This window comes from Delphinapterus leucas, chromosome 16 (genome assembly GCF_059928025.1).
Source record: "Delphinapterus leucas isolate spDelLeu-1000000601 "Yukka" chromosome 16, BTC_Dleu_Yukka2, whole genome shotgun sequence".
Taxonomy (NCBI): domain Eukaryota; kingdom Metazoa; phylum Chordata; class Mammalia; order Artiodactyla; family Monodontidae; genus Delphinapterus; species Delphinapterus leucas.
The window spans coordinates 59,823,685-59,847,069 of NC_143144.1; the positions used below are offsets into that span (position 1 = coordinate 59,823,685).

Below are 23,385 nucleotides of genomic sequence, written 5' to 3' on the forward strand. Positions count from 1 at the left end.
GAGGCTCCCGGCAGTTCTGGTTGGTATGTTGAGTATATTTCACCCTGCAACCCAAATCTGTATCATTCTCAAACACAGTTTAAACAAAGAAGAGCCTTGATGCTTATTGAGGACTTGGATAACTACTTCACTGTTAAGAAGAGATTTTTTAAATTGTGTTTTCATTATGACTCCATCTCCATTTATTGATCTAGGGATTTCTTGCCTCACTTAACTCCATAATCTGTTGCTCAGATTAAGAAAATCCAAAAACTATTGTTTGGTATCATGAGTATAGACTTTAAAGCGACACCTTGGAAGCTGGATGATTCAAATACTATAATCCAAGAAAAGCAACTAATTGATTATGCAGAACGTGTTTTTATGAATTACTCTTTTTTATGATCCAAGCATGCAATGAAATGAATCAGATTAAATGTTTTGTAGATGTGCTGTTATAGAAACAGGAGCTTGCTAGTGTAGTAACATCCAACAGAACACAATAAGAGAAGATGGGAAATAATATGTGTGAAAAGCCCTTAATAAACAAACATATAAGGCACTATTCATTCAACACATTTTGAGCATTTATTATATTCTTTTTTTATCTAAGAGACAATGCTAGGTACAGTAACTTCTCAAGTATTAGGAGGAGAAAAATGCCTCTTATTTCAGTATTTCCTTTCTTGCATCCCTGCTACCTAGTATATACCTATGGATATATACTTTGGGGATGAATGAGAGACCTGTACATTCAGTTTACCTTCTATCCTCCACTTTGCCACCCTGTTAGCCACTTTGTTCCTCATTAATTCTTCCTCCTGAAGGCTAACGGGGAAGGGAAGGAGGTGAACTTGAGGCCAGTCAGGCATGCTTAGCTCACAAAGCAGTTAAATCTGAGTACAATAAACTTTAAAGGCCGTCTAAATCCTGTGTCACTTAAGATTTTGTTCCCTCCAACTGATTGAACAGGTCTGACAGTTAAGGCTTGAACAAACTTGAGATTGATATTTTGGTTAATAGTTATTATAATATCTGACCTGTCTCTGGAAGATTTTGTAGTAAGTTAAAGTGTTAAGAGTCTGTCTAAAGAACAAGGGAAGGGAACACTAATTTGCCCAGTACTTATTACATGAGAGACTCTGAGCTGTGCACTTTGCATTGCTTACCGTTTTTATGGTTAACAATTGCCCAGAAAAGTAGAATGCCCATTTTATAGATGCGGAAACAAGCTCAGAGATACTCTGACCAGGCTCTCTGTAGGGAAAACGCTAACAGCCTCCAAAGCACAAGCCCTTTGCAAAGGAGGATTGGAGGCTGCTGGCAGTTTTCACTAACCTATGCTCTCCACACTTAACATAGGTAATTGAAAGCTGAGCCTATGTTCCTTTCAGAAATCTCCCAGGAATCTGGCTGCAGAGGTTTTATGGATAACTCATTTCAGCAACTGAGAAACAAAATGCGTTTGTGGAATAAAAAGTCTTTATTTCAATGAGGTTTTTTTTCTTCTTTAAAAGAGAAAAAGAAGCCACCCCCAGCACTTAGCAAGAACCCTCACAGAATGAACAAGTCTTCAGATTGGGCTGTGCAGACTCCCGAGGAAATGGTGACAGCATCAGGGCACTTTGGCCTACGATGTTAAAGAGACGATGTAATGAACAGCTGGGGATTTCTGAGGCACAACTGTGTGACACTGGAAGCCCAACTGTTGGCCATCTTCATTGAGGTCAGCTACCAAGCTCGGGGTTTGACTCGCCCTTCGCCCTTCGCCCTCTTCAAGATGGGTGTCGCCAGCTGCCGCAGCTCGCTGTGCTGCCCGCGGCTGCCCGCCCGCCCGCCCGCCCCCACGCGCCCGCCGAAGCCGAAGCGACCCGGAGGCTGCGGCGCCCCCACCCCACCCCACCCCCCGCGCCCCTGTCCCTGTGCACGTGACGGGGGCCAGTTTTCCTTCTCTCCTCCCCCTCACCGAAACCCCGCCTTCTCCTGAGAGGCTGCGGCTTTCTATTGCGCTACAACAGGAATGACCGCCGTGCAAGCCAATCAGAACGCGACGCTTCAAGTAAGACCCGCCCCCCTGTTGGTCCTCAGGTTCCTTCCCGCTCACACCGGAGTCACTTCCGAAGAGAGAGAACCGCCATGAAGAGAGAAGGGGGTGCCGCCCACCTCTGCTCCGACAGCCTCCCCGAGTCCCAGCAGCAAGACGGCAACCACGCACCCAACTTCTCCAGCCACAGCACATGCCGCCGTCGCCAGCGGCGCCGACATGACAAGGCGCTGCATGCCCGCTAGGCCAGGTTTCCCCTCATCCCCAGCCCCGGGGTCGTCGCCCCCGCGCTGCCATCTGAGACCCGGTAGTACCGCCCCTGCTGCAGCGGGAAAGAGAACAGAGAGTCCCGGGGACAGGTACCGTGCAGAGGGCTTGAGAAGGGGCCGGGTCGCGGGGGCAAGGGTATATGAGGGAGGACTGCGGACGGCCGCTCTTCCAGTTCCCGCCATCCTCCGCGAGCTCAGGCCTCCGCGTCCGGGGCCTGGCAAACCACCGCCCCGCCTCCGCGCGGGGGCTGCTGGGAGCTGGAGTCTCCTTTTCTGTAGTTGGGATGCTGTTCTTGGTCTAGTGACCACAGCCTGGATGGCTACGGACCACCCGCCTTAGGTAGAACGTGGTTTTTGTCCTTTAGTTTAGCTGGACCCGGGGCCCTGACTGCTAAGTGCATATTTAAGTGGTTTTCTGTACGCTGTCAGTTTTACTGATCCTAGTGGTTGAATAGTATAAGCCTTTTCTGTATTGTGGGTGATATTATGTAAGATGTGATGAGGAAAATCCTTCCACGAATTGCTTTAAAGTCCACTACGCACGATAAGTCTTAATTTAAAAAACATGCAGATTTGGAATGTGATATGTTTTCTCCTTCAGTAACTTTACGCCTCTCCAAGAGGCCAGATTTTTTGTAAAGATTTTGTGGGAGCTATGTAATGAGATGGGGAGTTTAATCAAATGACATCCTCTGACAATAAAACATGTTTAAATTCTCTACGCACTTGGTACTGTCTTTTTTATTTTAAGTTTGAAAGCTTGTAACGTAAGTTTAACAGTAAATTTATCTTCAGTTATTGTTGTACAGGTCCACAACCCCTTATCTTAATTCAGAAAGCTATGAAAATCCAAAGTTTTCAATAAGTTTGGCACCACATCTAACTTGGCAGCCAAACCTGACCAGAACTAATGGAAGGCTATAGATGGTCTTTATCTCATTAGGTGTGAATGTTTGTAAGTTTTTTGTTTTTTTGTGTTTTTTTTTTTCGTAAGTTTTGCTGGAGAAATATTAATGTGTTTGCTTATAGGGTGCAGTCTCAGACCCCACTGGGGGCTTTACATAATGCATCCAAAAAAAAAAAATTTAGAATTCTAAAGCACATTTGGCCCCAAAAGTTTCAGATAAGGGTTTGTGTGCTGTTACAAATAATTTTTTAATTAGTTATAATTAGTTTAGTTATAAATAAGTAATGGACCTTTCTGTGCATATGAACTTAGGGGACTGTTCTTTCTTGAAAGTCACATTCCTGGTTATTTTACAGGTTTCTTGTATGTTTTACCCAAAGCCATTTTTCTCTCAGGTGTATTAACCAAAAAGATGTAATACTTTAGGGAAGAGATACAGTGTTACTTTTAGTAATTAACATAAAAACATTCAGTATTGTTTTGAGTTAATTAGCTGCTTTTTAGTCCTTTCTCATCTCTCTTTATTCAACCAGTAACTGAAGGCATCATCCTTCTCCCCTTTGCAGACCTCTAGTATTTCTTCTTTTACCCTCTGATATAATTTATTTTATGAAAAAAATGTGTAGATTCCCACTCATTCATTTCATAGCTGCTTAGCTTTTCTACCAGCATCTCAAACAGACATTGTGGACTCTCAGTAAACCATTAAGAATGGGCATTGCTAGTCTAATGTGGCAAGTAAAGAGTACAAGATGTAGAAGAAGAATAACCTTCAAAGGACTTGGATTGTTCAAGTTTCCTCTGAGCATTCCAAGCTCATAGTGGATAAATATTTCGGGAAATTCATCTACTGCTTATTTTCTTTCAGCTAAAATGAATACATTTTAGCAAAATTTGCCAGAAAGGTGATTTGTTGCTCAACATATAATAACATCCCTCTATACAGTTGACAACTCTAAACACATGAACAAATCAGAATACAAATTATTGTAATATGGTCCTACTTCACTTTGTGTTCATTGTAGGATGCAGAAATCCTTAAAAATTAAAAGTTTGGTTTTTGCTATTCTTGTTAACTTACTCCTTTTTCTCTGTTTTGTGTTTTTCCCAGGCAACGCATTATTTTCGTAAATATCTTAAGAATTCTTAGTAAAAAATTAAGATTTTGAAACACGATTCATTCCAGTTTTTGCTGTTACTTAGATTAACATTAACTGTAGTGTATAAAGAGTATAATATAAGGTTAGAACTTGATCCTTTCTTCCTTTTGCCCAGCACACTCTTCATCTGCCTCTCCAGACCAGCAAAATCACCCATATTTGCCATTCTACCATCTACTCTTGTTATGAGTCTGTTCAGGTTTTACTTAGTTTTTATAATCTCCATCATTCGTTCAGCAAACATCTATTGAGCATTCTTTTGTACCTGGCACTGGAGGTATCAAGGAATAGGATCAGATCCCCTCAAGTTCTTTTCTTCTCCCACATAGCAACAAGCTTTTCAGTCCTAGGAAATACTCTACCAATTCCTTAGATCCACACTCTAGTCTTATCATTTTAGTACTATAGAGTATATAAACCTCAATACTGCTTTTATAAATTTACTCCTACAGGAAGTGCTGAATTTAATTTTTAAAATTTTTTATAATCAGCTTAGCAAAGCATTATTGTCATTGTCAGAACTTGATTAAACCAGATAGTGAAATTCAGCCTATAGTCTATAAATCTACTGATATTCTCCACTTAATCTGAATTATTGAAGTTTTAATATTTGCTAATGTGATCCCATATTAGTTATGCTTTTATTTTCAGGAAGCAGTCAATTATAGATTTCTTCAAACCAGCTTCAAAACAAGGTATGTATACTGTTAATGCATTTTTTGTGGGATCTTTTGGGGAGGAAGATGGAGTCAATTTTTAAATCTACTCTAAACTCTTATTAATTTGATTAAACATGGTGTTCAAAATAGAAAATATAAAGAAGATGCAGTGTTGTTTACAAAGATAAACAAGTTCTAAACATCATGAAGAAACTTTTTGCTGTTACGCTTTCTTAATTGAAAATATTCCAGTTAATGTTCATAATGTATACTATTTCGATTCTGTATTAAAGTAACTTATTTCATAAGTGGAGCTATAGGGAGCTTACATGATGTAACAAAAGGGAGATTTGTGAAAGTAAGGCTATTAAATCATGTCTTAAATTCCCCCCCCATAATATGTGTATCATTTAATTATCAATTTGAAAACTTTTGTGATAGTTTAATATTTTAAGTATAATAATTTATAATATACAAATGTAATAGTTTGTGCTATTTTTAATAACATACAATGTGTATGTGTTTTAATTGGCTATTTAGATAGACATATGTTGGATTCTCCACAAAAATCGAACATCAAATATGGAGAAAGTGGATTGTCCATCAGTGGGACAGAGCAGTTTGAAAGGAAACTATCCTCACCAAAAAGATCTAAACCCAAAAGGGTGCCATCAGAAAAGAGTCCCGTCTTAGAGGCATTCATGAAAGGTGTTAAAGAGCACCATAGAGATGGTGTACATGAGTCACGTCAGCCTTGTGTGTCACTGGCCACCAAATGTCCAAAGGCAGTTACAAAATACGTTCCTCCTTCATATCTCTTGTCAAAAGAGACGAAGAAAAAACATCAGTCTCCAGAGGGAAGGAAGTCACATTTCATTCATGAAAATAGCAGGGAGAAGAATGATGGAGATCGAGGCAAAATCAGTGCAGATTCTAAAAAGCAGGCCGCGGTGACAGAAGCTGACATCTTCAAGAACAGCTCCAGAAGTCTTAGCAGCAGGAGCAGCCTGTCCAGGCACCACCCAGGAGAAAGCCCACTGGGAGCTAAGTTCCAGTTGTCTCTAGCTTCTTACTGCAGAGAAAGAGAACTAAAGAGGTTGAGAAGGGAGCAAATGGAGCAGAGAATCAACTCAGAAAATTCTTTCTCAGCAGCAAGTACTCTTTCCTTAAAATCCTCTAGTATAGGAAGAAGATGCAAACCAAGGCAGGAACAGAGTAAACAGAATGATGTCACAGCTGGAAATAGTAATCTTTCAAACCTGGTATGTGCAATAAATGCTGAATTAGCTTGGCTACTATTTTATCATATTTAGATACTAAATCTAAAGATGTTTGATAATTGTTAAGAAACAATTTGGTACCTTTTGTTAGGGAAATACTGATACACAGTTTGTATAGAAGCTAGTTTCATTAAATTCCCTCCAACTGTCCTTCAAACTTAGTAAAGCATTGTTTTTTGCCCATAATTTTTTTCAGACCAGGAACAAAGATCTTCCTTAATCAGGAAAGTAAGCATTTTTTTTTAGACAAGTGCAGTCATTTTTAAGTTAGGCTACACTGAAGGGAGATTCTTGAGGGAATGGAAAATCTAAAACAACAGGAAATGGTTTAGAACAGAGGTTCTCAGAATGTTCCTTGGACAGCAACATCAGCATCACCTAGGAACTTGTTAGAAATGTAGATTCTCAGGCCTCACTCCAAACCCAATGAACCAGAAACTGAAGTAGAGTCCAGCAATCTGCAATTAACAAGCTTTCCAGATTATTCTGCTGCACTTTAAAGTTTGAAAATCACTAGTTTAGGTTATATGTCTTAAGTAGTTGAGTATGGGTCTTAGAAAACTTAGAATATGATGAAAACTATCCAGATACATCTTAAGCTCATCAAACTTCTGTTCTGAGAATTAGCATAAAAGCTGTTCCTGTCCCCTGGAAAGTCAAGTTGTTAAGTACATCTGTTTCAGAAAGCTTCTCTACATACAGAGCAACTAAAGGAAGATGAGATATCAAGAAAGTGCTATGTTGATAAGATACTATGAGATTTTAAAATCAGATGGACCAAAAATAAACCAAACTATGACATTCTAAGAGTGAATGGAGTTGTATTTTATACTGCTGGAAAATTATATTTGTAAACTCATGGGTTTGTTTGCAAGGAATTTGGTGCCTTTACCAGTGAGATTTGCTAATGATCAATAGAAGTTAGTAACATTTGGTCCATTTTCATAGCATTTCAGTGTTTGGTGGTGTATCAGTACCTAAACAGAAGTGTTGAAGAGTTGTAGCCATTTGATAGGCAAATATTAGGCTATTTCTTTATTAAAATAATAGTACAGTACAGTGCTCTAATATTAATCTTGAGCTATTAATAAAAATTTCTAAATTTACATTATGAAAACTGACATTTTTACATATGATACAAATGTACTTAATTTTTATGAAAAGACTTAGGAATTTAAAATATTTTATTATAGAAGTTTGGGTTTACCTCCAAATTTGGTGCTTGCTTTATTCAGAGTAGAAATCTGTGTTTAAATATTATGAAGAAAAGTTCACATTCTTGACTGCTCCCAACTCCTAATTATTTTTTTCTCATTTTGCTAATAGGAAAATGGACCTCTCTCAAGAAAAAGATCCTCTTCTGATTCATGGGAACCTGCCTCAGGTAGAATCAAAATTAAATTTCAGAATTTTAAATAAATTTGCATCTTAATGGCACTGTTTTTTACTTAAATTTGTTTAAATATGCAGTTTCCTTCCTAGAGGTAAATTCGGTGTCTCAGATTAGTTAAAAGTTTGGTAATGTTATATTCAGAAGGAATAGTTCTTGAATTCAGTATGTGTAAACAGTGCTTTGTCTTGACTCTTCTCTGCCTTCTTCAAGAGTTCCTAACAATGTGCTTTTCATATTGGTACTCAGTGTTCTACTTCTGAATCCTTGGCTACATTAAGAAGCATAATCTTAAATTCTTGGAATTATGGACTGAGGTCTTGATATTATAGATGCTTTGTTTAAGTTTGAAACTGTTATCAAGGTCTAAAACTGTTTCTTAATTTTTCAAATACAAAGGTCCCTTTTTATCAAATTCAAGGACACCTACATGATATTAATTTGTACTTTCAGTAACTGTTGATTGAGAAAATACATAATAACAAACAGCTACTGTTAACTCAGTAATTCTTAAAATATTCTTTTTAACTAGAAGATAGAACAGTGTAAAATTCAAACACCGCAGAAATGTATAACATAGAAAATGAAAGGCCCCCCAGAAATGCCAACTGTTCAGAATAGTCTGGTGTATCAAATTTCTTTTTCTGCTATAACTGCAGACTTTGAAAAATGGGCTTTACAAATTTCCACAATCAGTAAGATACATTGGACATAATGATAATAGCCAACATTTATTGAGCACTTACTGTGCGCCATGCTTTTAATCATTTGATTCACATCCTTATAAGGTGGTTACTTTTAGAGATGAAAAAACAGGTACAGAGAGACAGTTCTGACTCATTCTTCTTCAGGTTTCATGTAAAACTCTGTTTTTTATACATTCTAGAGGTGTACTGCATTTTGACCAAGTGATCTTGAGTCTTAAAATCCATCTGCAGCCAAGGCTGAAATCATATTTTACTATTGTAGAAAGGCCTTCTAGGATAAAAGAATAAATTTGAGGTTTTATGTGTTGTTTTTTAATTTTTAAAAATTTTACAGTATTGTTGGTTTTAGTGATCAAATTTTAGTGGATTTTGACATTATAGTACAAGAACAATAATTTCTCAGCCATGAGCCATGAGATTGCTCCTGTACTGTGTTACATATTTGTAACACTAAATAAATGATCACTTTGCACTGAGGTGAATGGAAAACAAAATCTCTTTAGGCTAGCTCTGCTAGTATAAGGGACCACTGGTGGTGGTGTTGCCACCCAGCTGTTCAGCATTTTTTTCTCTGATAATGACTAAGATAAAAATTCTCTTCAGTTCATGGGTTTGCAGATTTCATCAGTGGTGACTAAAGTAGTTTCCCATATACTGTTTCCCGCATTCTCAAGCACTGCTTGAAAAGGATGCTTTCTACCTATTTTCAGAGGCAGGTTTAAGATAATTGCCTTCACTTGTATTTTTATTTCTAATATGTTTGCATGTTTTCATAATCCTCATTAATAATTATGGTGTTGTAATCTTAGTAAACATACATTTATACTTCAGTTGAATATCAACAGAATATAAAGGGCATAAGGGGATTTTTCACTCTAGATAACATGAAGAATGTTTATCTTTATCTGATAGATAAATAATGAATAGATATTAATAATCCAAATATTATGTTTTATTTATATTACTGCTAATTACACTTAACAGTTGTGGTGATATACATAATCACACATTCATTAATCACACACAAGTTCGGGGATTTCAAAAATGTTGGTAGTGTAGGCATTTAGCTCTTTGGTCTTCCAGAGCCCTGTCCTTCGGCTGAATTCTGAGGACCAACTTAATCCCTCCCTAGTTTATTCCATAATTTATTAATAACCAATCCCCTATTGAGCATGTGGAGTTTTCCTTTTTTTCTTTTTACAAATTCAGTGCCTATCTTATCTGAGTATTTTATATATTAATAGATATTTGAAGTGTTGTAAAACAAACATTAAGCCTACAAGTTGTACAAGAAGTATGAAAAGAATCATGAAACGTTTACAGTTACATTACTGCCCTAGAGAGCTTGCAAAAGGAGACCTGTAGTACCAGTTCACTCTCCTCTTAACACTAGATGTTAAAAGCTCTTAATAAGCTGATTTTTCGGGCTTCCGTGGTGGCGCAGTGGTTAAGAATCCACCTGCCAGTGCAGGGGACACGGGTTCGAGCCCTGATCTGGGAAGACCCCACATGCTGCAGAGCAACTAAGCCTGCGCACCACAACTACTGAGCCTGCGCTCTAGAGCCCGCGAGCCACAACTACTGAGCCCGCGCACCTAGAGGCTGTGCTCTGCAACAAGAGAAGCCTGTGCATGGCAGTGAAGACTAGCCCCTGCTCGCTGCAACTAGAGAAAAGCCCACATGCAGCAACAAAGGCCCAATGCAGCCTAAAATAATTTTTTAAAAAAACACCATCCACTTTAAAAAAATAATAATAAGCTGATTTTTCCTAAACTTTGCCCACAGTTTTTCTTTCCTCCTAGGTAAGTCTTTACTTCTTAAACAAAGCAGGAATTTCTCCTCATTACTAGCTGTGTATAAATTGACTTCTCTAAGGAAATGGAGCAAAACTCAAATTAGCAGCTCTGTAGCTTTTTTGTAACCCCCAAACTTAAGATAATCAGTGTAAGTCTTCTCTTTTTCTTAGTTATCTGATTTCTCATCCTGCCCTATAAGGGACCTCTGTCCTTTTTTATAAGACATTTAACCCCAGAAAACTTAGTGGGCATGGAATGATTTCTCAGGTAATAAAAATATCTGTAGAAGAATGTAGATAGGAGCATTTGTTTATTAATTGATTTTTCATTCTTATAAATTGAGTTTTCCAGAGTATGTATTGATCAGGTTATGCAAATAATTGCTTAACTCTTGAGGTTTTTTTGGTTTTTGTTTTTTAAATCAAGCTGTTAAGAATTTGGGGACACCTGTCCATGTGCAGAAAGAACTTGATTTAGGGAAATTTGATTTTGAGAATACTAGTTATATAAGTAGTGAATTTTTAATGAATAATAAATTTTAAGAGTGAATTAATGAAACATCACATTTTTAAACACAGAAATTTAAAAAAACTGGTTAACTCAAATATATGTGCTTCTGGATGGTATACGTGCTTCTGGATGGAGCTCCTAACACAGAGACAGGTTGTATTAGTTTCCTAGGGCTGCCATAACAAAGTACCTAAACCTGAGTGGCTTAAAACAACAGAAATTTATTGTCTCATGATTCTGGAAGCTAGAATTCCCAAACTAAGGTTATCAGCAGGACCATGCTCTCTCTTTAAAACTATAGGGGAGACTCCTTTTACTTGCCCTTCCAGCTTCCGGTGTTTGTCTACAATCCTTAGCATTCCTTGACTTGTAGGTGCATCACTCCAGTCACATGGCATCTTCTTCCTATGTGTCTTCATATTATCTTCCTCCTGCATGTCTTTCTCCATGTCCAAATTTCCTCTTTCTATAAGGACACCAGTTGTATTGGATTAGGACCCACCCTAATGACCTCATTTTAATTTGATTGCCCCTATAAAGACCCTATTTCTAATTCAGGTCACATTCTGAGGTTCTGGGAGTTAACACTTCAACATATCATTTTGGGAGCTACAGTTCAACCCATAACACAGCTAAAGACTAGAGGGATACATGGGAAAGAATAAAAAATTTAATAGTAGGGAAAAAGACATAGGGGAATTTTTTTAATTGAGAAATTAAAATTTTTCTGCCTTCAACTAGTTATTGTGTATGTGTTTTAAGGTACTATAAATTTAGATGTAAAAGTGTTACATTTCTAGAACCAGGTAGGCTTTAGTCTAAGAAAGAGTATATGCACTTTGAGGAAAAGTGCCTTTAGGATCCTTTCCTTGATACAGATATGCAGTTTTTTAGTGTTTTGGGTTGTAACACCTCTAATTCTATTTAGGTGGTAAACTTTTAATAGCTTTTGAATGAAAATGAGCATTTGTCATTAGCTTTGGACTAAATTTCATGGACACTAGTATTTATCAGTTAATAAATAAAATATTAACTCTTTCCTCATTCCATATGTGGTTAATAATCTCAGCCTAAACTTTTAGAATTTAAACATTTTGTCAGGGTATTCTAGACACTTACTGAATAAACTTAATAAGATAGGAAAGTATACTTTTCACTAATCTGGCAAAAATTAAATTTTAGCAGGCTCTAAGCAGAATAAATTCCCTGACAAAAGAAAAAGGAACTCTGTGGACTCAGATCTGAAAAGCACAAGAGAATCTATAATGCCAAAAGCAAAAGAGTCCTTCCTTGAGAAGCGTCCTGATGGACCACATCAGAGAGAAAAATTTATAAAACATATTGCACTGAAGACACCTGGTGGTGTATTGCGCTTGGAAGATATATCCAAGGAACCAAATGAAGAAGCTGATTGCTCCTCTGCAGGCTTGGCACCTTCAAATACTGGGCACCATTCTTCCAGGAATAGTGACCAAATTCGTGTGGCAAGTACCAAAGAGACTAAGATACAGAAACCCCACTTACCTTTACCTCAGGAAAAGTCTGCAGTTAAAAAAGCTAGCAACCTTCAGAAAAATAAAACTGCTAGCTCTGTGGCATCACAGGAGACAAAACTTCTACCTTTACTTTCCCATGTTCCAAGTGCTGGTTCCTCTCGGGTTCCATTAAATGCTAAAAATTGCACTCTTCCAGTTCCTAAAAAAGATAAAGAGCGTTCCTCATCTAAAGAATGTTCTGGGCATTCTACAGAGTCCTCCAAACACAAGGAACACAAAGCAAAGACTAATAAGGCTGATTCTAACGTATCTACAGGGAAAATTTGTGGGGGATCTTTGCGTTCAGAATATGGCACTCCTACAAAGTCTCCCCCGGCTGCTTTGGAAGTTGTGCCATGTATTCCGAGCCCAACAGCACCTTCAGATAAAGCCCCTTCAGATAAAGAGAGTTCAGGAAATTCCAATGCAGGTAGCAATGCACTGAAAAGAAAACTAAGGGGTGATTTTGATAGTGATGAAGAAAGTTTAGGTTATAACCTAGACAGTGATGAGGAAGAGGAAACATTAAAATCACTGGAAGAAATAATGGCTTTGAACTTCAATCAGACTCCTGCAACTACAGGAAAGCCTCCTGCTCTTTCTAAGGGGCTTAGATCTCAGTCATCAGACTATACAGTAAGTAGTTTTATGACATTTATCTTTACTTGAAGAGAGAAAGATGGATTGACTAGTGAACGAGGGATAGATTGTTAGAACTTACTTTAAAATTCACTGTTTGTTACAATTTATAATTAGACTGAAAGTGGTATAGTTCTTTTTTGGTTAATGGATTTCCCATATCTTCAGCTTTATAACTGTAAATCAGTGGTCTCCAAACTTTTTTTGATCACACACACTTTTATTAGTAAAAAAAATTTTGAGCATGTACCCCAATATATATGTATACCTATAGATTATATACCTGTACTACTATACTACTATGTACTTTCTGAAGCATATGAAGAAAACAGAATTTGAAAGGAAGAAGAAAAAAGTATTTTCCTATATAAGTTATATAGAAGTTACAATAGAGTAAGTTCTACTGGAGTTTATATAGAAGTTCCATATAAATAGAAGTTCTATTATTTTCTTCCTGCACCCCAATGGATCACCTTGCACACCCCCTGCTTTGGAGACCACTGCTGTAAATGAAGGTAGAGTGTAGAAATGTTGTTAATTGTGGTGTGCAATTTTATTTATAAAGTGCTTCATTCTATCTTGGGAATAAGCTGAATTAAATTCTCATGTGTGTAAAATTTGGTGGGGAAGGTGTTAATGTTTCATGGTAACACCTAAAAATTAGTAGTTTAATTCCACTAAAATAGAATTTAAAAATAAAGACAGGGTAGCTATGGAGCCCTTGGGTGTTAACAGTCAGTTCCTAAGGCTAACAGGGTTTTTATAAGTAGTGCCTTTCCTAATAGATGGTAAAATCAAATTGCCTGCAGTACAAAATTCTAGATTTAAAGCATGATGGTGAAAATTATCTTTTTAAGAAAGATATCCTTCTGGCCCAGGTTATTGAAATAGAAAATACTTTTTAGTCTTCTGAATAATTTAAAACATCCCAGTTCTTCTACTAAGATATGTTATAAAGTATTCCCAAATTTTCTTGTTTTAGGAACATGTTCATAGTGGAACTTATACAAATACTTTAGAGCGTCTAGTGAAGGAGATGGAAGACACACAAAGGTAGGTTGGCATCGTGACTGTCTTGCTAAATTTAACATACTGTTTGTTTGTATGGCTGGCTTTTAATTTACCTTAAAAAAGCATGAGAAATTAGCATGTATTTTGTGCTAGTGCTATTATAACAGTTTTGCTGTCAACTATGTTAGAAATAAGGTGTTCTTATTTACAGGCTGAATCAAAAGATCCTGGTTTTTATGGCATACTGCATTAATTAATAGTATGAATTCCTTTCTACTTATCACAGCTGGTATCTGGTAGCTGAAGTTCTTGATCAAAAGCATGGGTAGAATTTTTTTTTGTATTTTTTTTATTGTGACAAAAATATATAACATAAAATTTACCATTTCAATCATTTTTAAATGTATAGTTCACTGGCATTACCATACATTCGCATTGTTGTGCAACCATCATCACCATCCATCTCCAGAACTTTTATTTTCCATCTTCCCTAACTGAAATTTTATACCCGTTAAACAATAACTCCCTATTCTCCCCTTCCCTCTAGCCCCTGGCAACTACCACTCTTTCTGTTACTATGAAATTGACTATTCTAGGTACCTCATATAAATGGGATCATACAGTATTTGTCCTTTTATGACTGGCTTATTTCACTTAGCATAATGTCTTCAAGGTTCATCCATGTTGTAGCATGTGTCAGAATTTCCTCTTTGAATTTTTGAATTTATTTTTTTATACAACAGGTTCTTATGAGTTATCTATTTTATACATATTAGTGTATATATGTCAATCCCAATCTCCCAGTTCATCCCACCACCACCACTCCCCCCGTCATTTTCCCCCCTTGGTGTCCATATGTTTGTTCTCTACATCTGTGTCTCTATTTCTGCTCTGCAAATGGTTCATCTGTACCATTTTTCTAGGTTCCATGTATATGCGTTAATATACAATATTTGTTTTTCTCTTTCTGACTTCACTCTGTATGACAGTCTCTAGATCCATCCACATCTCTACAAATGACCCAATTTCGTTCCTTTTTAAGGCTGAATAATATTCCACTGTATGTATATACCTCATTTTATTTATCCATTTATCTATTGATGGACGCATTTGGGTTGCTTCTGTTTTTTGACTACTGTAAATTTTGCTGCTATGAACACGGGTGTACAAATTATCTCTTCAAGTACCCACTTTAAGTTCTTTTGGGTATATACCCAGAAGTGGAATTGCTGGATCATATGGTAATTCTATACATAATTTTTTGAGGAATTGCTATACTGTTTTCCATAGTGGCTGTACCATTTTATATTCCTACCAGTAGTGCACACGGGTCCAGTTTCTCTACCTCCTCACCAGCACTTGGTTTTTCTGGTTTTTTAATGATAGCCATCCTAACAGGTATGAAGTGGCATCTTCATACTTGTTAAACATTCGTATGCCGTCCTAGTCCAAGTTTTGAAATGAGTATAACCAGAAGTGGTATTTCTACATCAAATTACTCTTTTGAGGAAGAAGTTTAGAATTATTACTGATAACCCCACCCCCCCACACACATACAGAAATCAAAAAGTTTGGGCATTATAATAACACCAATGAAATTTATGTAACTAGTTGCAAACTGCTTTTGCTTATGAAAGGGGAAAAATAATATTCCTTATTAGTTCAAAGACTATCCTTGAAACTAATGCAGAGAAATTCACTGAAAACTCAGTTGGCTTGAAGTTGGTATATATGTGTCTTTAAGTAGCTAAGCATAGGAATTGCAGACAGTAAGTGAGGAGTATTCCCCTTTCTGAATTTAACTGGAGAAATTTGTCTCTACTATAAAATTCTTTTTTTTTTTTTTTTTTTTAGCCGCACTGTGCGGCATGTGGGATCTTAGTTCCCCAACCAGGGATGGAACCCGTGCCCCCTGCAAGGGAAGCATGGATTCCTAACCACTGGACTGCCAGGGAATTCCCGTCAACTGTAAAATTCTTTAAAAGTTTCATGAATTCATGTGATTTGTGATGTCAGATCTGAAGTTGCTTATTTAAAATTGAACATTGCACAGACCAAAGGCAGAGGTTCTAGTTTTTTGTTGTTGTTGTTCTTTTGCGGTACGCGGGCCTCTCACTGCTGTGGCCTCTCCCGTTGCGGAGCACAGGCTCCGGACGCGCAGGCTCAGCAGCCATGGCCCACGGGCCCAGCCGCTCCGCGGCATGTGGCATCCTCCCGGACCGGGGCACGAACCCGTGTCCCCTGCATCGGCAGGCGGACACCCAACCACTGCGCCACCAGGGAAGCCCAGAGGTTCTAGTTTGATCTGATGATTAACTCTTTCCTGTAGTGATAGAGCAGTGCCTTTACTGGTCATTTACTGTTGTATTATACTCATCTACTGTGGGGCTGGAGCTGGGAATAAGGACCTTGGTTAAAGTAACTTAATCTTGGCAAGCAATATAAGCAAGGACTCCAGAGCTAAACTCTCTGGCTTTGAATCCCAGCTCCTTACATTGTGAGCTTGAACAAGTTAGCTTTTCTAATGCCTGTTTCCTCGTGTATGAAATGGGTAATAATCTACCTCATGGAATTGTTGTGAGGGTTAAAAGAGTTAATACATGAAGTCCTTGGTACAGTGTCATAGTAACTGCTTAGTAAGTGTTGGGTGTTGTGATAATCAGTGACAATGGTGATGACTGCTGCTTCTAGAAAGCCTAGTTAACGTTATCAGGTTGTTGGTCTACTGGAAGTCCAATGAGCATTAAAGATTAGAGGGATAATCAAATCAGTGGTGTTTATTCTTTGTGATTTTTCCTCCCCCGATCTCTAAATGATTTGGACATCATTCTTGAAGTCCTAGCCATAAAGAAATATTCAGATCTTTTAATGAGAGTTTTCTTTGGTGCTGCTTTTAGACATACCCTAGAAATTAAAAAATCTTTAAGCCATTTATTATAACATTCTTTCGATTCTCAGGCTAGATGAACTGCAGAAGCAACTACAGGAAGACATAAGGCAGGGCCGAGGCATTAAATCTCCAATCAGAATTGGCGATCAAGACAGTACAGATGATGAAGATGGCCTCTTAGAAGAGCACAGGTATGTGGGGAATATAGTAAATAATTGTATAATATCTTGGTAAACGGTGGTGTATCATAACTAGACTTATCATGATGATCATTTTACAATGTATAGAAGTACAAAATCAATATGATGTTGTGTAATAGGAACTAACAGTGTTGTAGGTCAGTTATACTTCAAAAAACAAACTCAAAGAAAAAGATCAGATTTGTGGTTACCAGAGGCAGAAGGTTTGGGGCAGGGAGGGATTGAATGAAGGTGGTTAAAATGTACAAACTTCCAGTTATAAGATAAATAAGTACTAGGGATGTCATGTACAACATGAGAAATATAATTAACACTGCTTTATGTTGTGTATGAAAGTTGTTGAGAGAGTAAATCCTAAGAGTTCTCCCCACAAGAAAAAGATTTCCTATTTCTTTAATGTTGTATCAATATGAGATGGTGGATGTTCACTAAACTTGTGATAATCATTTCATGATGTATGTAAGTCAAATCCTTATGCTATATATTTTCAACTTCAACAGTTCTGTATGTCAGTTATACCTCAATAAAACTGGATAAGTAAAATAAAATCAGAGGAAAAAAGAGCACAGGAACAGCATTTTTCATGATGTATGCTGTATTAAAAATACATTTTAAAATTTTGTTTTCGTAAAATAAATGAGCCATTGACGGTTATTTACTCTGTGAATAATCTATGATGGGTTTTTAATCCATCTGGGGTGGATTTGAAAGGTAGATTTTAAGGCCAAGTTAGATTTTTTGTCTTTTCTCCTTTTCACACAGACACATTTAGTGGCTTTGGACTATAAATATTCAATACTAGCAAAAAGTGGGAGAGCAGAACATGTGTTCTCATGTTCATCTTCTAATGTGGGATTAATAGTGGTCCTAAGAAAAGGGTTTTTGCACCCAATCTTCAAATACAAAATTATATGCAGTATAACTGTTTAGTATTCAATAACTTCTTTTTTTCAGAGAATTTCTAAAGAAATTTTCAGTTACAATTGATGCTATTCCTGATCATCATCCAGGCGAAGAAATATTTAATTTCCTTAATTCTGGAAAAATTTTCAATCAGTATACCTTGGATTTAAGAGACTCTGGTTTTATCGGACAAAGTGCTGTCGAAAAGCTTATTCTTAAGTAAGTAGGAAAATAGACATTTAACTTTTTCTTGTATAAAAATTGAAAGGTTTCTGACTGATGTAATCTTCTGAAAGGTTAATTTCTATTCTGACCTATCCAGTTTCCTCATCCTCTTACTTATTACTGTTGCTCTTTGTGTTTTATTATTTAGCTATAGGAAGCCGTGTAAGATAGTCGCTTGGCATATTACATGCCTTTATTAGTTAGGGTTAAGATCAGTATCTAGTAACAGGGACTGTCAAAATAACAAGGCTTAGGGAGGCGCAAGAGGGAGGGAATATCAGGATATATGTATACATATAGCTGATTCACTTTGTTATACAGCAGAAACTAACACAACATTGTAAAGTAATTATACTCCAATAAAGATGTTAAAAATAAATAAAATAACAAGGCTTAAACAAGAAGTATATTTCTTTCTGATGTGGAAGAAGTTCAGAGGTAGGAAGTCCAGGGCTGGTGTTTCACCATATAATCTTTCTTCCCCACCATCCTTAGCACCTGGTTGCTTCAGGTGCTACTGGAGCTCCAGCCTTTAAATTCCCAGAAACCCCACACAACATTTCTACTTATGGTTAGTTGGGTAGATCTTAGTCAACATGGCCACACCTAGCCACAAGGAAGGCTGAGAAGTGATTTTCATTTCAGGCAGCCAGTGTGCCCAGCTAAAAACCCCGGGGTTCAGTTACCAAGAGGAAAGACAAGAATAGATGTTGGGATTAACAGTCTCTACCACAGTACCCAAACTGGTCTAATTTCTCTCAGTACATGATAGCTCACATCCAGACAGATCACATTAATTGTGGTGCTAAGTTTTATGGAAGTACAAACCCAGTCTGGCAAAAGCAGATGATGCTCTGAGACTTGATAGGCTCTTCGACACTGCCAGCTACTGTAGATTTGTCCACCAGATAAATCTGGAGCCAAGCCAACAGATTGGTTCAGCTTTGGGCCACTGATTGAATTTCTAATGAGTAACCCATCCACATTGGGGTAGAGTCCACCTCCACGGACTACGATGGTTTGCTTGCTCATTTCCCTGATTATGTCAGATGTGGTGGTGGTAGAAGTTTCTTGCCATGAAGATAACAGTCATATTGATTTCACTGTATTTTTTCAGATCAGGAAAAACAGATCAGATTTTTTTGACAACACAAGGCTTCCTTACCTCTGCTTATCACTATGTCCAGTGTCCTGTACCTGTGTTAAAGTGGCTGTTTCGGGTAAGAGAAATATTTGGGGGGTATAGTTGCCCCTTTCTATATTTCCCAGTCAAAAATAAACTTTTAAAATATAATCTTATTTGCACATTACTAGAGAAAAAATCTAGCATATCAAACCCATGATTTTAGTGGGCTAGAATGAAGCAAAAAGAGTCAGTATAAAGAGATTATAAAAGAAATGCGGGGCTTCCTTGGTGGCTCAGTGGTTGAGAGTCCGCCTGCCAATGCAGGGGACACGGGTTCGTGCCCCGGTCCGGGAAGATCCCACATGCCACGGAGCGGCTGGGCCCGTAAGCCATGGCCGCTGAGCCTGTGTGTCCGGAGCCTGCGCTTCGCAACAGGAGAGGCCACAACAGTGAGAGGCCCGCGTACCGCAAAAAAAAAAAAAAGAAATGCTGGGGGGCTTCCCTGGTGGCGCAGTGGTTGAGAGTCCGCCTGCCGATGCAGGGGACACGGGTTCGTGTCCCGTCCGGGAGGATCCCACATACTGCAGAGCGGTTTGGCCCATGAGCCATGGACACTGAGCCTGCGCGTCTGGAGCCTGTGCTCCGCAACGGGAGAGGCCACAACAGTGAGAGGCCCGCGTACCGTAAAAAAAAAAAAAGAAATGCTAATGCAGATAGTGTGCAGGATAGGCAATAATGCTAGTTGTGCCTAAGTCGTTTCATCACACTGGTAAATCACTGTTGTAGTTTGCTTTAGAAGAAGTCTTCTAATGCTTGTGTACCTGGAGGGATTTTTTTCTACCTTTTCCCCCCTATTTTTGTGGAGGTGCCTACATACATTTTTAGGATTTGACTTGTATACTGATATTTCCCCATTCATAACTGGGTGCGGGGAGTGCAAATCCAATTGAATATTTCTTTTCCGCATTTGTATTTAACTTTTAAATGCACTTAAATAATTTTGTATTATCTACATGGTAACTTTATAAATATCAGTGGTATCAGAGAACTGTAACTACTCTATATATGTGAAGTGAGAAGTGGGAAAAATATATGCAGTTTCTATTCTGGGCTTTAAGGTTACATTTCAGAGAATCTCATATTTGCAAGAGCTATATATTCCAATATAGTTTTTCATTCATTTTTCATATAGCTGCCATGTTTGAGTGCCAACTGTGCCAGGTGCTGGAGAGAACAGCAATTTAAAAAATCAGCGTTTCTGATTTCATGAAACCCACATTCTAGTATAGAGGAGATAGACAATAAACAGGTGTGTGTACGTTTATAGATATGTCAGATGGTAAATGGGAGAAGGGCATTCTAGGCAGAGAGAATAACAGGTGGGACAGACTGTGGGGCAGGAGCATTTGCTTCCAGTTGTTAGGAGCTCACTACTTGGATCCCAGTGATTTTTTTTTTAAACAGTCCTAATTAAATCAAAATTTGCCTCCAAATGGTTTTTTAAGTAGTGGTACTAATTATCTTTTCTATAGCTTCCCACAGTATGCCTCATCTGTCTAACAGTCCTTCAGTTAAACAACTATCATGACCCTCATTACTCCCCACACTAAACTTTCTCAAGTCATTAAATATCCAGTCCCTTTACTGATCACCTTTCTGAATGACCTTTAGCTTGTCAGTTTCCCTCCTAAAGTGTTCCTCCTTCCCCCCAGTAAATGAATATATGCTCCAGATAAGGTCTTTCCTACCAGCAGTTTCCAGCAAGGCTCTTACGCATCTACCCCCGCCCCCACATATTTATGTTTATTGTGATTCAAAACTTCATTTGTTGTCACACCAGGACTTCATTATTCTCTAATTATGTAATATATCTTTTCTTAAACTTACAAGTAGGACTTTGCATTTATCTGTTTTCATCTTGTTGGTGAGGGCCCATCATTATAGCCTTTAAAACCCTAATGATGACATACAAGCATATCTTCATGTAAGCAGCTTTTTATACTCTTTATATTCTTTGAAAAGCAAACTAATAATCATTTGTTAAGTGCTTTTTCTGTGTAAGACACTTTGTCTCGTTTCTCCTTTTCAATTCCAAGTCCATTTTTCATGATGGAGAGGCTTACCAACTTACAAGTTTTTTTTTTTTATAAAATATATTAGAATTCATTTTAATGCTATAGTCCTGATAATTTGAAATTTAATTGTAATGTAATTGAAATGTTTGCATCTTAATGATTTTATCATGTGTCTAAACGTAGTTGACCAGAAAGACAATGTGAACAGAATATGTGCTGTTTTATAACTTTTTTTTTTCAGGTAACAATAAATTAATTGAGTATTTTCATCTCAGTATAGACATGTTATCATTCTTTTTAATGGCTTTATATTGTATACTATATTGTAATAGTAATAGTATTCCTTTGTAGTGCTGTACCATGATTTATTTATTTAACCCAATCTCAATTGACAGACATTAGATTGTTTTATATGTATGTATGTATCTCTTTACATATTTATTTAGCTTCACGTACTGTAATGCCCACCTTAAAATTCATCACCCCCCACAAAAAGATTCTTATGCAGAATTTGTCCTGTGTCCAACATGGCTTTGAATGGTGCTGCCCCTAGTGGCAGAGTGTAATGACTCAAACATCATAGCAAAGACATTTTTTCACATAGGTTGACTTGGAAATGACTCAAGTTATATGCCTGATTGAAACCAGAGTTTGGGCTATTCACCCTTATATTTTAGATTTAAATTTATTATAATCATAATCCATGGTTTCACAACAAAAGAGAAATAGAAATACACCATGTTTTTCTCTATAAAACCACTTTAACTTTCAATATGTTATGATTTTTTAACGTCTTTTAAACTTGAGATTTTGTTCCCAAAAAGTTGTCTTGTAAAATTACATTCATTATATGCTTCTGTATATAAATTCCTGTACGTTAAAAAGGCTGAGTAGGGCTTCCCTGGTGGCACAGTGGTTGAGAGTCTGCCTGCCGATGCAGGGGACACGGGTTCGTGCCCCGGTCTGGGAAGATCCCACATGCCGCGGAGCGGCTGGGCCTGTGAGCCATGGCCACTGAGCCTGCGCGTCTGGAGCCTGTGCTCGGCAACGTGAGAGGCCACAACAGTGAGAGGCCCGCGTACCGCAAAAAAAAAAAAGGCTGAGTAGATCAAAGTATAAGGACAATGATTTTGCATAAATATTACCAAATGACTTTACAGTTTTTACCAAATTACACTCATACTGGACATACTCCCTCTTTCCTAGTACTCTTGTGAACACTGGGTATTATGAAAACTCTTAATCTTTACCAGTCTTGAAGTCAGCTGATGATATCATGTCATTTTTCTTTGCATTTCTTTGATTACTAGTGATACTGAATAGCTCTTAAAAATATACATTGGTCTATTAATTTGTATATTTGTATCTTTTCAAATATTTTTACTAGTTTGTGGTTTGATTTTTGCCTGTGATGTGATCAATGTAGTAGCCTTCTCCTTTATGGTCTTTGGGTTTCATGGCATAATATGAACTAGAAAGGTATTTTTGATAGTTTTTAAAGTTATATTTATCTAATTGTAGATGAAAGTTGTAAAAAAAAAAAATCAGCATGTTAGAATGGAAAGGGCTCTGACTTACAAATCAGACCTGGATTTAAATTCCAACTCATGTATTATGTTGGGTGGAGTATGTTTATCTCTCTGAGCCTCTTTGCTCTTTCTTCTCTCTTAATACTCTATCATTTATCTATTTCGGCAGATGATGTCAGTTCATACAGACTGTATTGTGTCTGTGCAGATTTTAAGTACATTAATGGAAATAACAATAAGAAATGGTGAGTAGATAAATTTATTGAGATTAACAGTGTGAATTATTGGTTGCTTTGTACATGAACTCTTTCGTATTACTAAACAATTAGGATATTTGGACATATAGAATAAAAAATTATTTTTGTAATATAAAGTCTTTAATAATGAAATGAAACTCCAATAAAAAATGAGTGCATTTTTCTAGTTGCATTGAGAAAAAGGGTATAAGATCTTGCAAGTGGCATCCCTTACCTAATTTTTACCAAGACATAGCTTACTGTGCTGGATAAGTGGAAATAGTTGCAAGTTTATTTAGCCAATTAACTTTGATG

The 23,385-nt window shown here is 37.3% G+C and overlaps 1 protein-coding gene across 3 annotated transcripts in view; it reads left to right on the forward strand.

The window, feature by feature from the left end:
• The first annotated feature begins 2,071 nt into the window (after nucleotides 1-2,071).
• SLF2 (SMC5/6 complex localization factor 2) overlaps nucleotides 2,072-23,385 on the forward strand; it is a 42,052-nt gene continuing 20,738 nt past the window's right edge. For 2 of the 3 annotated variants that reach the window (XM_022569034.2, XM_022569039.3), the window contains exons 1-10: nucleotides 2,072-2,382; nucleotides 5,011-5,054; nucleotides 5,559-6,280; nucleotides 7,625-7,682; nucleotides 11,884-12,872; nucleotides 13,858-13,928; nucleotides 16,845-16,967; nucleotides 17,931-18,098; nucleotides 19,222-19,324; nucleotides 23,004-23,079. In XM_022569034.2, coding sequence (XP_022424742.1) covers nucleotides 2,243-2,382; nucleotides 5,011-5,054; nucleotides 5,559-6,280; nucleotides 7,625-7,682; nucleotides 11,884-12,872; nucleotides 13,858-13,928; nucleotides 16,845-16,967; nucleotides 17,931-18,098; nucleotides 19,222-19,324; nucleotides 23,004-23,079 — 2,494 coding nt within the window. In that variant the 5' untranslated portion in view covers nucleotides 2,072-2,242. The remainder of the gene's footprint in view (nucleotides 2,383-5,010; nucleotides 5,055-5,558; nucleotides 6,281-7,624; nucleotides 7,683-11,883; nucleotides 12,873-13,857; nucleotides 13,929-16,844; nucleotides 16,968-17,930; nucleotides 18,099-19,221; nucleotides 19,325-23,003; nucleotides 23,080-23,385) is intronic. The other variant, XM_022569035.3, reaches the window with a different exon arrangement.